The sequence below is a fragment of the Chanos chanos genome, chromosome 5, assembly GCF_902362185.1.
Source record: "Chanos chanos chromosome 5, fChaCha1.1, whole genome shotgun sequence".
Lineage (NCBI taxonomy): Eukaryota > Metazoa > Chordata > Actinopteri > Gonorynchiformes > Chanidae > Chanos > Chanos chanos.
Genome location: NC_044499.1, coordinates 49,118,315 through 49,130,606, shown reverse-complemented (window position 1 = coordinate 49,130,606; position 12,292 = coordinate 49,118,315). Strand labels below are relative to the sequence as shown.

The 12,292-nt window shown below is 43.6% G+C and overlaps 1 protein-coding gene across 1 annotated transcript in view; it reads right to left on the bottom strand.

The window, feature by feature from the left end:
* Positions 1–1,439: 1,439 nt before the first annotated feature.
* The window catches only part of skap1 (src kinase associated phosphoprotein 1), a 30,229-nt gene continuing 19,376 nt past the window's right edge, over positions 1,440–12,292 (bottom strand). Inside the window, 4 exon segments of the mRNA XM_030775861.1 lie at positions 1,440–1,532; positions 9,456–9,553; positions 9,703–9,756; positions 11,980–12,237. Of these exon segments, the coding sequence (XP_030631721.1) occupies positions 1,440–1,532; positions 9,456–9,553; positions 9,703–9,756; positions 11,980–12,237 (503 nt within the window).

The window sequence follows — 12,292 nt, the reverse complement described above, 5'->3', positions numbered from 1 at the left end:
TTGCCTGTTTGGAAACTCAAAGGCTGTGGTAAGAAAGAAAATAAAATGCTGGTCCACAAGTTTTGTAATTAAATCAAAACCCGATCATGTTTTTGTATGTTCTGAGGTTAAATTAAGTTTCTTCTAAGCTTTTATGGGATTTGATCCATTTGCCTACTTTGAGTTGTAGGCTTTCTGTGGAACTTTGCGCCCTTTATAAAGTGTACTGTTATTGGGGGGTTTTTTATTGTTTGTTTTGTTGGGGTTTTTTTAGATGGAATGCTTGATGAAGTAATATAACGCAGGAAAAGTGACACTGTACATACACATTGTGACTCGTATAGGGTTTAGACGCTTAGAATACCTCCTTGCCCTACCCGCGTGAAGCGGTGCCGGATTTCATGCGTTCCACATTAATAACCGTGCGTAAGTGTTACCCGAACTGTCCACTAGATGGCTCAAACGTCTCCGGTCGTATGGAATTCAAGGATAATGGTTTGTATTAAACCTGCACAGTTATTTACAGCTAAAATATGTCTTTGCGGCTAAAGCTAGATATAATCGTTGAGGATAAATTTCCTGTAAGAAAGAGCAGTGGGATATATGAACAATTCCATGGCTATAACGAGCCCTGAATGTGATGAAGGGAATAGGTCTGGTCTCAAAAAGAGAGCAATAAAATTTTAATATTAATAATAAAGATATAAAGTGGATATAAAATGAAAAATAGAATATTGTACCTATATTGACACTGTTGTATCAAACACATGGAGAGTTATACAAAGCAACATTTAAAGGTAGAAAAAAAAACTCACAAAATGGTATTTTCCATGGTAACTAAATGGGAACATACATAAGAAATTATAATGTCTATAACAAAATATCTCAGATAATAATTTTTTCTTTAAGTGTTAATCCATTTGAAGCACTCTGCCGCATCCACCAGCATTATTCCATCCACCTGTAGTCTGATCTAAACGGAGAAAAACAAGTGTGTCAAGTAGCCAACAACATTAAAATAGGTGCAGCTTTTTGTACTAAGGTATACTGCATGTGTTACTTGGCTGACAACCCAGTATTCATAGATGTCGGTGTAGTCTAAGTTATCAGTTCTTATGTATTTTTAAAAAAGTGATGTTTTCACAGTCATTTTAAGGCATTTGACCCTTTCAGCAAATCGGTGTTCATTAATGTAAACACAGACCTGTGGAATGAGTGGGGAGTTCATGTAAAGATCTTGTTTAACATGTACATAACTTAGATTTAAAAAAAAAAAAAAAATCCATTCAGCTTGAGTTGAAACTGCAAGGTAAAGCTAACAGCAGAGTTCTGGATTTCTGAGGTGTAAGTTTAGCCTTTCTGCTGTCTTCCTGAGCTGTTTATGTGATTCTGTGAGCTGTGGTCTTTAGTGTAAAAGTACCACAGTGAGAGGAGGTGGAGGTGTATGTACCTGATGGAGTTCAGATGATGTAGGCAGGGTGTAAGAAGTCTTTGGGGACAATACCAATGGCACCGTCCAGCTCCCCAATCCACCAGCCGTGGATGTTGTATTCCTGCAGCAGAAAAAAAAACAACAGAGTTTGAGAGAACTGTGTGAGGGGATCCAATGAAAATATGCACACAGTGTCAACAACAGTGTGACTTTAGCTCAATGAAGTGCCGTACAAATCATAGCTACTTACAAGAAAGCTCACCGACCACAAAACCACACTTTCTTATCAAGACAGGATCTTCTAGCTACTTGTCATGTTCAGAGCGCTCTGGCTGCTTCAGCAGATCTCACGTCAGATATTAAATGTGTTCGTCACTCTGGTGTCAGGTGGAATTGTTAAATAAATGCCGTTGTGTGCCTCTGATCAGGTATTTAGACCCAGACACTGTAGGCAGGAGGTTGCCTGAATATTTTGCAGGGGAAAACAATCAGTGTCCGTTTTTATTTTTTTTTATTTTTTTCCGTTGGAGGAGGTACCTGCACTGTCATTAATACACAGACAGCCAGACGTCAGAATGCTTATCTAAACACTGGCTTGCAGGCTGATCGAAAGTGTGTGTGGTGACATTTACTCCTTCTGTCTGGAGTGAGTGGTAATGCCTCATACTCCTCACGAACACACAAAACAAACTCTCTCTCTCTCTCTCTCTCTCTCTCTCTCTCTTACACACACACACACACACACACACGTAAAAAGAGTCTCAGATGTTAATATAGGAAAAAAGCAAGTATGGATGTGCTGCATACTTGCACACCGACAGATGCACAAACATACTACTAATTTATATATGTGTGTTTGTGTGTGTGTGTGTGTGTGTGTGTTTGTATACAGTATTTATATATAGTGTGTGTGTGTATGTATATATATATATATATATATATATATACACACACACACACACGCATATATATACATATGTATATAAATAGATAGGAAGATGATTGACACATATAAATGCAACTGTCTGGTCATCAGAAAACCAAGAGGAATGTGTGCCTTGTCTATGTGCCGGCCTGAATAACCCACTGTGTGATCAAAGCCGACCTGAGCACTGATTAACTCCATCCTGCTCCTCCTAATTGGAAGTGCTATGCAAACACACAGCATTCAGACCGTCTGTAAATCACCCATTCGTCCTGTCAGTGTCCAGGCCATTAGCAGCAGTGTGACACTTCAGAGCAACTAGTGGAGCAAGGTCTAGACTAAGGGTGTGACAAACAGAGAGTGACCAGACAATGACGGATGACCGATGACGGGACTGGAGAAGACAGGAACGAAAAGACAGTAGAAGACCGGAGGGTTCTAAGTGTTTAGTATTCTAGCTGCACGCACTGTACATTTAAACATGATGAGCAAGTCATCCATCCAGTCAGCCTGCAGAAGAGACTGAGAACTAATTACCATTTTCTCCTTAACCACACACGCGCACGCGCGCACATACACACACACACACACACACACACACACACAGAGAGTACTGAGTGTGCTAATGAATTCCTCAGCCCATGCAGATGAAACGCTCTAATGATGTCTTGAAGAACGAATTCCAGCACACTGTATAGCGCCATTCGGAAGCCCTGACACGAGGCAACGTTTTATTTATTTTCCCCCTCCATCTGTGCAGCGTTTCTGAAATTCTCCCTGAGAAAGGTCTTTTTGATTATCAACAGCACAATTTTAATATAGTTCTAAATCATCATCAAAGGCCCAATGGCTGAACGTGTTGCTTGAGTCTCTCCTTCCCCACCGCCCCCATACACACACACACACAAACACACACACCTCCTCTTCCCCTCAGCACGGAGGAGTGATGGGTTCAAACAGAGTACACGTGCCGTGACTGAGAGTAGAACGGAGAGTGAACGCATTCCAATGATGACTGATCCACTGCAATCACTTACTTCTCTCTCTCTCTCACTTTCTCTCTCACTCTCTCTCTCTCTCTCTCTCTCTCTCTTTCTTTCATTCTTTCCTTCTGTCTTTCTTTCTTTCCCTGTTTGTTTTTGCGTCAATACCTGTTGGGAAATCTATTTGACAGTGAGAATCGCTTGGGAACGACGACAGACACACATCCACTTTGCCACAAACACCGCGAGTTAGTCAGCCAGGCAGGTCTAAGCATCGCATCTGAGTGAATGACACACAGTCAGGGATTTTAAAGAACAGCATAACACAATGAACGTCATGCCCACTGAAGCCCAGCGAGGTGTCCTTCACTCACACTAAATGAGATGCTCAGGTCGGAACTGTGTGGAGCAGGATGGCTGTGGATGTGTGTGTGTGTGTGTGTGTGTGTGTGTGTACTGTGTGTAGAGGTGAGTGAGGGACAGAGCATGGCTGCTGATTGTGGATAGGGAATGAGGCACAGCAGTGTTGCAATAGCGCTGACCTCCGAATGACTCCTCTCTCGAAGATGGGCGGGGAATGGCAAAACGAGGAGAGAGAGAGAGAGAGAGAGAGAGAGAGAGAGAGAGAGAGAGAGTGAGAGAGACAGTGAGAGGGGAATGAGAGAGACGGAGTGTGGGTTACCATGACAACACCTGCAGTGTGGCGCTGACGTTGTTTATTTCTCACTCAGGGGGGGCTGGCTAGCGGTGGTATTCAAATGGGCCCATCGTTCTTGGGCAGCTGGGGGACAGATTGACAGCTAATGATGCCATGGAAAGGAGCAGCTTAACTGGAGAATGTCATATGGTATATGACAGAGTGAGGAGTGACTCCAGCCTGGAATCGAAACTACAGCACCGATGCCAGGTTCCTGAGCTCTCTGATAGCCCTGTCCTTTTCTTCTCCTTTTCTCTGTCCGTCTGTCTGCCTGCCTTCATCTCTCTCCCACTATGTGTGTGTCTGTGTGTGTGTGTGTGTGTGTGTGTGTGTGCGCGCACATGTGTCTGTCTGTCTGTCTGTCTCTCTCTCTCTCTCCCTCTCTCTCTCTCTGGGTCTTTCTATCTATCTATCTATCTATCTACCTATCTCCTTCATACCATATTGTGCATTATACCTAAACTATCTATCTTTAAAACTGGAAATATTTAGTCCGCCCACTCTGCAAAAATTCTTTCTCATGTCTTTACTCATTCCATTCATTTTCTCTCCTCGTGAAACACACACACACACACACACTCACACAAACACAGTCAGTGTGTGGAGGCAGGAGGGGATGCTAATAAGAGTGACATATGAAGGCTGGGTTGCAGGACACCAGCTGACTGAGGTGGGCCTTGGGAGTGATGGAGCGTAGGAAGTCTCTCATTGCCCTGCCGCTGAACCCGCTGCTCGGGTGTTACAATCCTCCATCCCTCCTTCCCCCCCCCTCCATCTCTCTCACTCTCGCTCTCTCTCTCTGCCACACTCATCAGTTAGAAACACACAAACACACACACACACAAACACACACACACTCAGCGCTGTAAGACATCTCTCTTCCAATGCGCCTAACAAAGAAACATGAACACACTCTTAAGTTTATTTATCTGTTTACGTCTATACTCAGACACAAAAAAAAAAAAAAAGAGAACTGAACTAACAAGAAAATACCAAGAGCTTCTATGTCTAAGCATTGTTTCTAAATGTCTGTTTGGAAGTTATTCCTTATCCTATGCCGTTAATCTCAATGCAAGCTAACGACCGAAAAAACCCTTCTTACATAAATATTTGATTGCCGCAGACATCGTTCAGATAACCTTCGAGTGGAAACCAGCGAAACGAACGCTCTTTTACAACAGCACGAGGCAGATGCTGATCGCTTTTTCTGCGACGAGGCGCTGTTCGGAAGAACGAGCGTGCGAAAAGATGGCCAAAAATGCGAAGGAGCACATAGAGAAGCCGCCTTCTGTAAAAGTACACTAGGGATTACTGATGGCTCTTTAACTTAATAGCCATTTAAAGTGGATTGTGTTTGCTGCTGAGTGCCTGTAATGATAGCTGTTTACGTGAATTCCCATTTATAATAATTAGAGCCATGCAGGCAGGGGGGCCGCCACCATGGGGTTCTGGACTATTGGCTTGAGCTGAATAATGACCTACTGTAGTTGACCGGGAGATGACCGTTGCCTTCTCTACGACCCCAAAACCCCAGACTCACCCCCTGCTGTTTCTAACTGGTAAATAGAATGCCCTTATGTGTCTATACAGCGCCTTGGTGTCTATTGCAACAAAGCAGACAGGTTTTAAGATGTGTGAGAGACAGAGAAAGAGTGAGAGAGTGAGAGAGTGAGGGAGTGACAGAAAGAGAGAGAGAGAGAGAGAGAGAGAGAGAGAGGGAGGAGGGGGGTGGAGTTGGTACGCACAGAGGTCTAAAGATCCCCCTCTGTCTCTTCCCCTGGCTTTTCCTCTCCTTTTATTGCTCTTTTTTTTCCCCTTTTTTGTCCAGGGGTTTTATAGGAGAGTGACCCCTATGGAAGAAGGTCAACTGGAGCGGTCATTCGTCTGAAGCTGGAGAGGATGTGACCTGGTGTGAATGAGGTAACGCTCGCACAAACTCTATAAGAAAGTGACCGTTCATACATTCATAATACAGAATGTCATTAAAACTTCCCCTGATGGCTGTAATCATATACCTATCATATACCTATAAAATAGTGTGGAAGAACATATGAACTAATCAAATTGCTCACGGAATTGCACGAGCGGTTTGATTTTTAATTCCTGCTCACAAGCCCGGCACAATTTTGTCTCCCCAGTGAAAATTAAAATGTGTCCGTTGTTGTTTCACCCCCCCAACACAAATCATTTACTATTTACCTGAGAGAGACAGAGAAATGACTCCCTGGAGAGGGTATGAAAAACATTACCAGATGCGGCCAGTGGGTGTCAGTAGTGTCCACATTCTCACAGAGATGCTTTTTCTTGCTTAGGCCATTGAGTCTGAACGGAGTGGTTTGGGTTGCTGTCTAGACCATATCACAGCGTGTTTTATGACCCATGTGGAGGGCAGCATATTGGTGCGAGTCTAAAAGCGCATGCTCGGAGGGACTCTGTGCTCCACGTGAAAGAGAAGGGTTGGTGGCAGAGCAGCATGTTAAAAAGGGACCTATATCTTCTGTGCTGTAAATCTTTCCCCTTGTCATTCTAGGATTTTAAGGGAATTCCGTTGAGAACACAAGCATGCAGTAGGCTTGACCTCTGGTGTCATGTACTTTTAGTCCAAGGGCATAAATTAGAATGTGGAATGCAGGAAGGTTCGAAGCTTTAAGAAAGAACATTGTTGAGAGTGAAACTCATGGGGGGGGGGGGGGGGGGGGGGTTGAGGACTCCAACTATATATTTGAAGAAAAAAGAAAGGGACTTTAGGCCTACCTCTTATCATCTGGAATACTGCCCACAACTTCACTGACACTTCGCGCGCTATCATTCTTTTTTAAATTTATGTGCAAGTCGTGTTTACTTCAGCTGTCAATATAAACTCAAATCCCAATTTCATTACGATAAATTGCTAAAACTCTCATTAAAATCTCTCTATTGAGACAATTAAACTTATTTTATTTCCTAATTATCTCAAAAGCAGAATTAAACAGAATTGTCAGTGCGCATTCCAGAGCGAACATAAAGTGATTAGCACGGGGAGAAAAACGGCCGCGAACATCCTGTTCCCCTAACCGCGGCGCAACCCCAGTGTGGAGGATTGAAGAGCTTTTGGTGAGCCCGCCAGATGGATGTTGGTATTAGCCAGTATTTCATGTTTCAGTGTAGCGAGCAGCGAGGCAGCGTTGCACAGCGGGAGAGAATGGATGGAGAGGGGAAGCTGTGCTCGCAGAGCTCGCGAGCACTGCTGCCGTATGAGCCAGAGAAGGCAGCAGCGGCAGCAACAGCAGCGCGCGGACAGCGGCAGGCGGTAGAAAATGAGCTCTGCTGAATTAATCAGATCAAGATTAAAAATGAAACAAAAGTCTCAGATGAGTGAGCAGGTCTCCCGGCTCTTTATTTATTTTACCACCGCAGTCTTCCCCCTGCTCGTATTCCGTCTTTTTACCCACAAAATTAGAAGCATGCTCTCAGAGTAGTGCACGCATGCACGCGCGCGCGTGCAGGCACACACACACACACACGCACAGAGAGAGAGAGAGAGAGAAGAATTTATTTATTAAAGGATCAATAATGACAAACGTGAGCTTTTTATAATCTTCATGTTCTGCTCAGTTGTCAGCCAGCGGACACCGGTGCTGTGACAATGCTGTCCGGACCTTTGATTTGCCGTTCTTTAGCGCTCAATCATAGCACTGCTTTAAAAAACCTGTTGGTTAGCACATCATTGATTTAGCACTTCACACGTCTTTATCTTCTTGTAATTATGCTCGGTGTTGACACAAATATACTCTGCTTCCCATCCACGCCTCTGTCCGGGAAATTTACGGAGCCTAGTTTTATGGCCGCTGCTTTATGAGTGAGGCCGTTAAGAGTTCAGCTTCGGTACTGGCCAAAGAGCCATATTTCATTTTGTAAGGTCAGCATTCCTGGGAAACACCCATAAAATCAGAACTCCAGCCCTGAACTGGCCGAGACCATTCAGAGGAGCAAATCTACGTTCTCGTTTGAGTGGCTAGGAGATAAAACTGCACCTCCTTCAGCTATTCTTGTATAAATATATTTGTGATATATACATTAAGGAAATCTAAAAATACAGTAGCCTACAGTAAAGAATTGAGGTATTTCAGTTACTGAGGTCACAAAACATAAAGCAATGCTTCACTCTATAAAATAAATTCTAAAACGAAATTAATGTTGAAATAAACAAATGCTCCCTACACAACGTTTTTTTTTTATTTTAGACTATGTAATATATGCAGTGGTTTGCATAATATTTGTAAATATTTGCATTTATTTCACTGATTACTGAGTTTTAAAATGTTCTTTATCTTGTAAAAAAAACATTTAAAATCTCCCAAACTGCCCCATTCAATTTCTCTATTTCTCTCTGTTTTGAATGTCTCGGGGTAAACAAAAATAAATTAAAAAAAAAAGAGAGTGAATGCAAAATACTACATAAAACATTGACATGGGAGTGAGACAGAAAAGCTTAGCGTCTAAATTAAAACGCATTGATTTCCAGTAGGGCAAGTTTAAGAGACAGCCACGGTGTGTGTTGCTGAAGGGAAACATACTGGCTGTGAAAGCGCAGGGGTATGGATTAAACAGAGCGCCAGCGAAGGGGAGAAAGCCTTAGCTGCAGGATGAGCCAAACAAAAAGTGTTCTGCATGGGTGAACGCTCAATTTTCCATAATACAGCCACAGTAATAGATTTAAAGGCCATTACTGAGAACTACACCCGTGGACACATAACACCACGGAGACAAGAGAAAGAGAGAGAGAGAGAGAGAGAGAGAGAGAGAGAGAGATGCCGAATGTGCAGTTTTTGTCTGTTTGTTCTTTCTTTTTCTTCCAAAAAGTAAGAGTGTTTACTCTTGAAAATCGAAATTAGAAATATAAGAGATGATCCAGACATCGTGAATGTATGAAGTTGTCATCTTATTTACAGTGACAGCTGTAAGAGAAAATGACAGACACATTTTAAACCAGTCCTGATGAGTATGGAACTTGCTGCAGTTCTTCAGGAATGCTCATTTCCCAAAGCATTCCTGCATGGCAGGGAATGTTCACAAGACATTTAAATGGTTCCTTTGACAAAGACTCCAGACAGATATTTTGGGATGTGTTAGTAAAACTATAACACAAACAGTTCACACACAACACTCATACAGTCTCCTTTGAAACTCTAAGAATATAAACTTTCAAGGAAGCCATAAAAGGGTCCATGTTTCTCTCTGTCTCTATCTGTCTCTCTGTCTCTCTCTGTGTCTCTCTGTCTCCCTCTTTCTGTGTGTGTGTGTGTGTGTGTGTGTGTGCGTGAGTATATGTATGTATGTGTGTATGCAAGTGTGCATATGCTTGCATGTCTGTGTATGTGCGTGTGTGTGTGTGCGTGTGTGTGTGTGTGAGTGTGTGTATGTGTTTGTCAGTGCGTATGCGTGTTTGTGTATTCTGACCTTGCTGATGATGTAGATGACATCTCCCCTCTGAAAGGGCAGTTCGTCGGGCTCATCTGCTTCACAGTCCCACAGGCCCTGGTAGTAATTGGCATAATCTGTCGACCACTCTATGGAAGGGCATGAGCACAGCAAACTCATTCAGTTAGACTGTTGTGATCAAATTGCACTATTTATAATATAAACAATCATGACAGACATTTTCATAAACACAGGAATGGGATAAGAGGTTTTGGGGGATTTTCACCTGTTTTTTGGCTCCTCTCACTGCTCTCCTCGGAGTGGTCTGAAAAGTCCTCCTCTAAACACACACACACACACACACACAAACACACACAGCAGATCAGACATTAAAGAGGCAAGAACAAATGACAGAACACTCTTAAACGGCAAAATCAATTAATTCATTAAGGCTGATTAAATGTGTAACTTACTGCACTGCACTGCTGTCAGCTAATCTGTCATTATTCCAAACAGACTTCAGCATTTTGTGTACACACGCGAGCCAACGGGCCCACGCGCTACCTCTCTGTTCTCATTTCGGTGCCATATCGTTTAGAAATGTCGCGCTCGGTCTCTGCGGATACACGAGGTGCCAACTTTGATTTTGACGGTTTGGCGCGTCCAGACGGACAGACATTGATTATGGGTATGGCACCTCCGGGTCTGTGAGGTGACAGTGATAGCCCTGTTCACCGGGTCTCACATCCATCCTTCCCCTGTTCGCCTGCCGATAAAACTACCACCCAGCAACCCTATACTTCCCACGGTACGAGCCTCCCTTTAGCTTCCAGGAACAGCAGCCGGGGAAAAAAAAAAAAAAAAAAAAAAAAGGATAGCGGCGTAAAGCTACAGAAACATCTACTGTAAATCCGGAGTGGTTTCGCCGTAGAACTGCACTCCAGTCATGTAAGCGCAAATCAAGAGTAATGCAGTTGTTTCTGTTCAATCTAGATGGAATATCTCTCTGTGCGGAGTAGGTTCAATTGTTAGCCTTAGTGGCCAGATGAAAAAAAAAACAGGGCCAAGACAACTGCACGGAACCAGCTGCACAGTGCAGATCTAATATCTGACAACCACATTTTTTAAACACCGTGAATTTCAGACATACTAGTCATGTCCTACTGATATCATTTTTCTGTCTCTACATAAAACACTGTCTAGAACAACTTTTGGATTGTCGTAAAAGGTTCACATCAATTCTGACAAGCATGCACGACTGTGATTATTGTAAGAATGACATCAAACAATGCTACATAACGTTTACAACAGACAGAAATCAAAACGCTAAGCCCTGTCATTAGAAATCAATTGTTTCTACAATTAAGACGCTTTCAAACATCAGAGTGTCTGCTGTGTTGTAGCCTTTTCAGACAGAAAATCAAACAGGTTCGTTCATCCACAGAGGGACAATGAGGAGTCATAGCCCAATAGTTTCCATATCAATTGGATTCAATTTGCCATGCAATACGGAAACTTATCAGAGCTGCAGCCGTCTGCTGCGTGTGCCCACTCCTGTCCGGCCCCAAATTCACTGTCTTAATTGAACTGCTTTCTGTTCTTATCTGATGGAAAAATCCATCACCTGGAAAATGTTGTTTCCACCCACGGCCATGCGTTTTTTAAACTGGATTACAACAGTGAGCGATGCTGTCTGTTATATTAGCTTAGAACGAGAACACCGAAACACTGAAAAAAAAAAAACATCACTGAAAAAAAAAAAAAAAAAACGCTGATATTTTCAAAAATAGTCAACCCAGCTTAACGCAGATCAGTTAATGTATCAACAAATGTTTTAATCCCTTTTTTAAAGGACGTGTCATTAGAGCGAAATGTACTCAGCACTTTTTCTGTCCTGAAAATTGGAGAGGAACAGGAGAAGGGGCGAGAGAGATGGATGGAAAGGCAGGAAAGTGAGAGAGATTGTCATCCGATACACCATCTGTGGCCAGGGTTTGTTCCCAAGCACACATGGCCGGAGAAGGGGAAAATGACAGCTCTAAAGAGTGATGACTTTTCTCCTCAAAGCTCTGCTTAAGTGGTGTAAAGCTGATGCTCCCTCTCTCCCTCTCTCTCTCTCTCTCCGCCTCTCTCTCTCTCTCTCTCTCTCCCTCCCTCTCTCTCTCTCCCTCTCTCTCTCTCTCTCTCTCTTTCTCTCTCTCTCTCTCCCTCTCTCTCTCTCTCCCTCCCTCTCTCTTTCTCTCTCTCTCTCTCTTTGGGTGACCAGATCTTGATGTATCTGCTCTGCTTAGATGCACTGATAGTGACACTAAAGAGGCAGTCCCTCTAAGCTATTCACCTGGTCAGCCTTGATTTAACTCAAATCCCACTGCAGATTTCAGTCGTGTTCTCGACTTCGTTACTGTTTGTTCTGAAGGTTTTCTTTTGTAAAAATCTGGGCCAAAAGCACTTTACAGAAGACTTATCAGACAAAGCGAACCTAAGACATTGTGTTTCAGTGAAATGCTGGGGGGGGGGGGGGGGGGGGGGGGCGTAAAAATGGACAGAAGGTTGCCGTTCAAACCTGGAAGCACTTCGTAAATGTCTTCATCGTCTTCTTCCTCACCAGTCCCACCCCCAGACTGGCTCCTCCACTCGCCCTGCCTGCTGTGGGCAGAAAGAGCCGGCGACGGTGCCGCCGCGGGGCCCAGGGCTCCGGCAGACACCTGAGCAGGACGGGGGGGAGGCGTGGTCGACCTGTCGATGTCGTCGTACATGTCTTCCTCGCCCTGCTCTTCCTCTTCCTCGTCATCATCGAATGGGATGAAATTGGAGCTCAGGTCTGTAGATGGGGGAACAGACACAGATACAAAGTAAATGCTCTGTTCTGGTACATA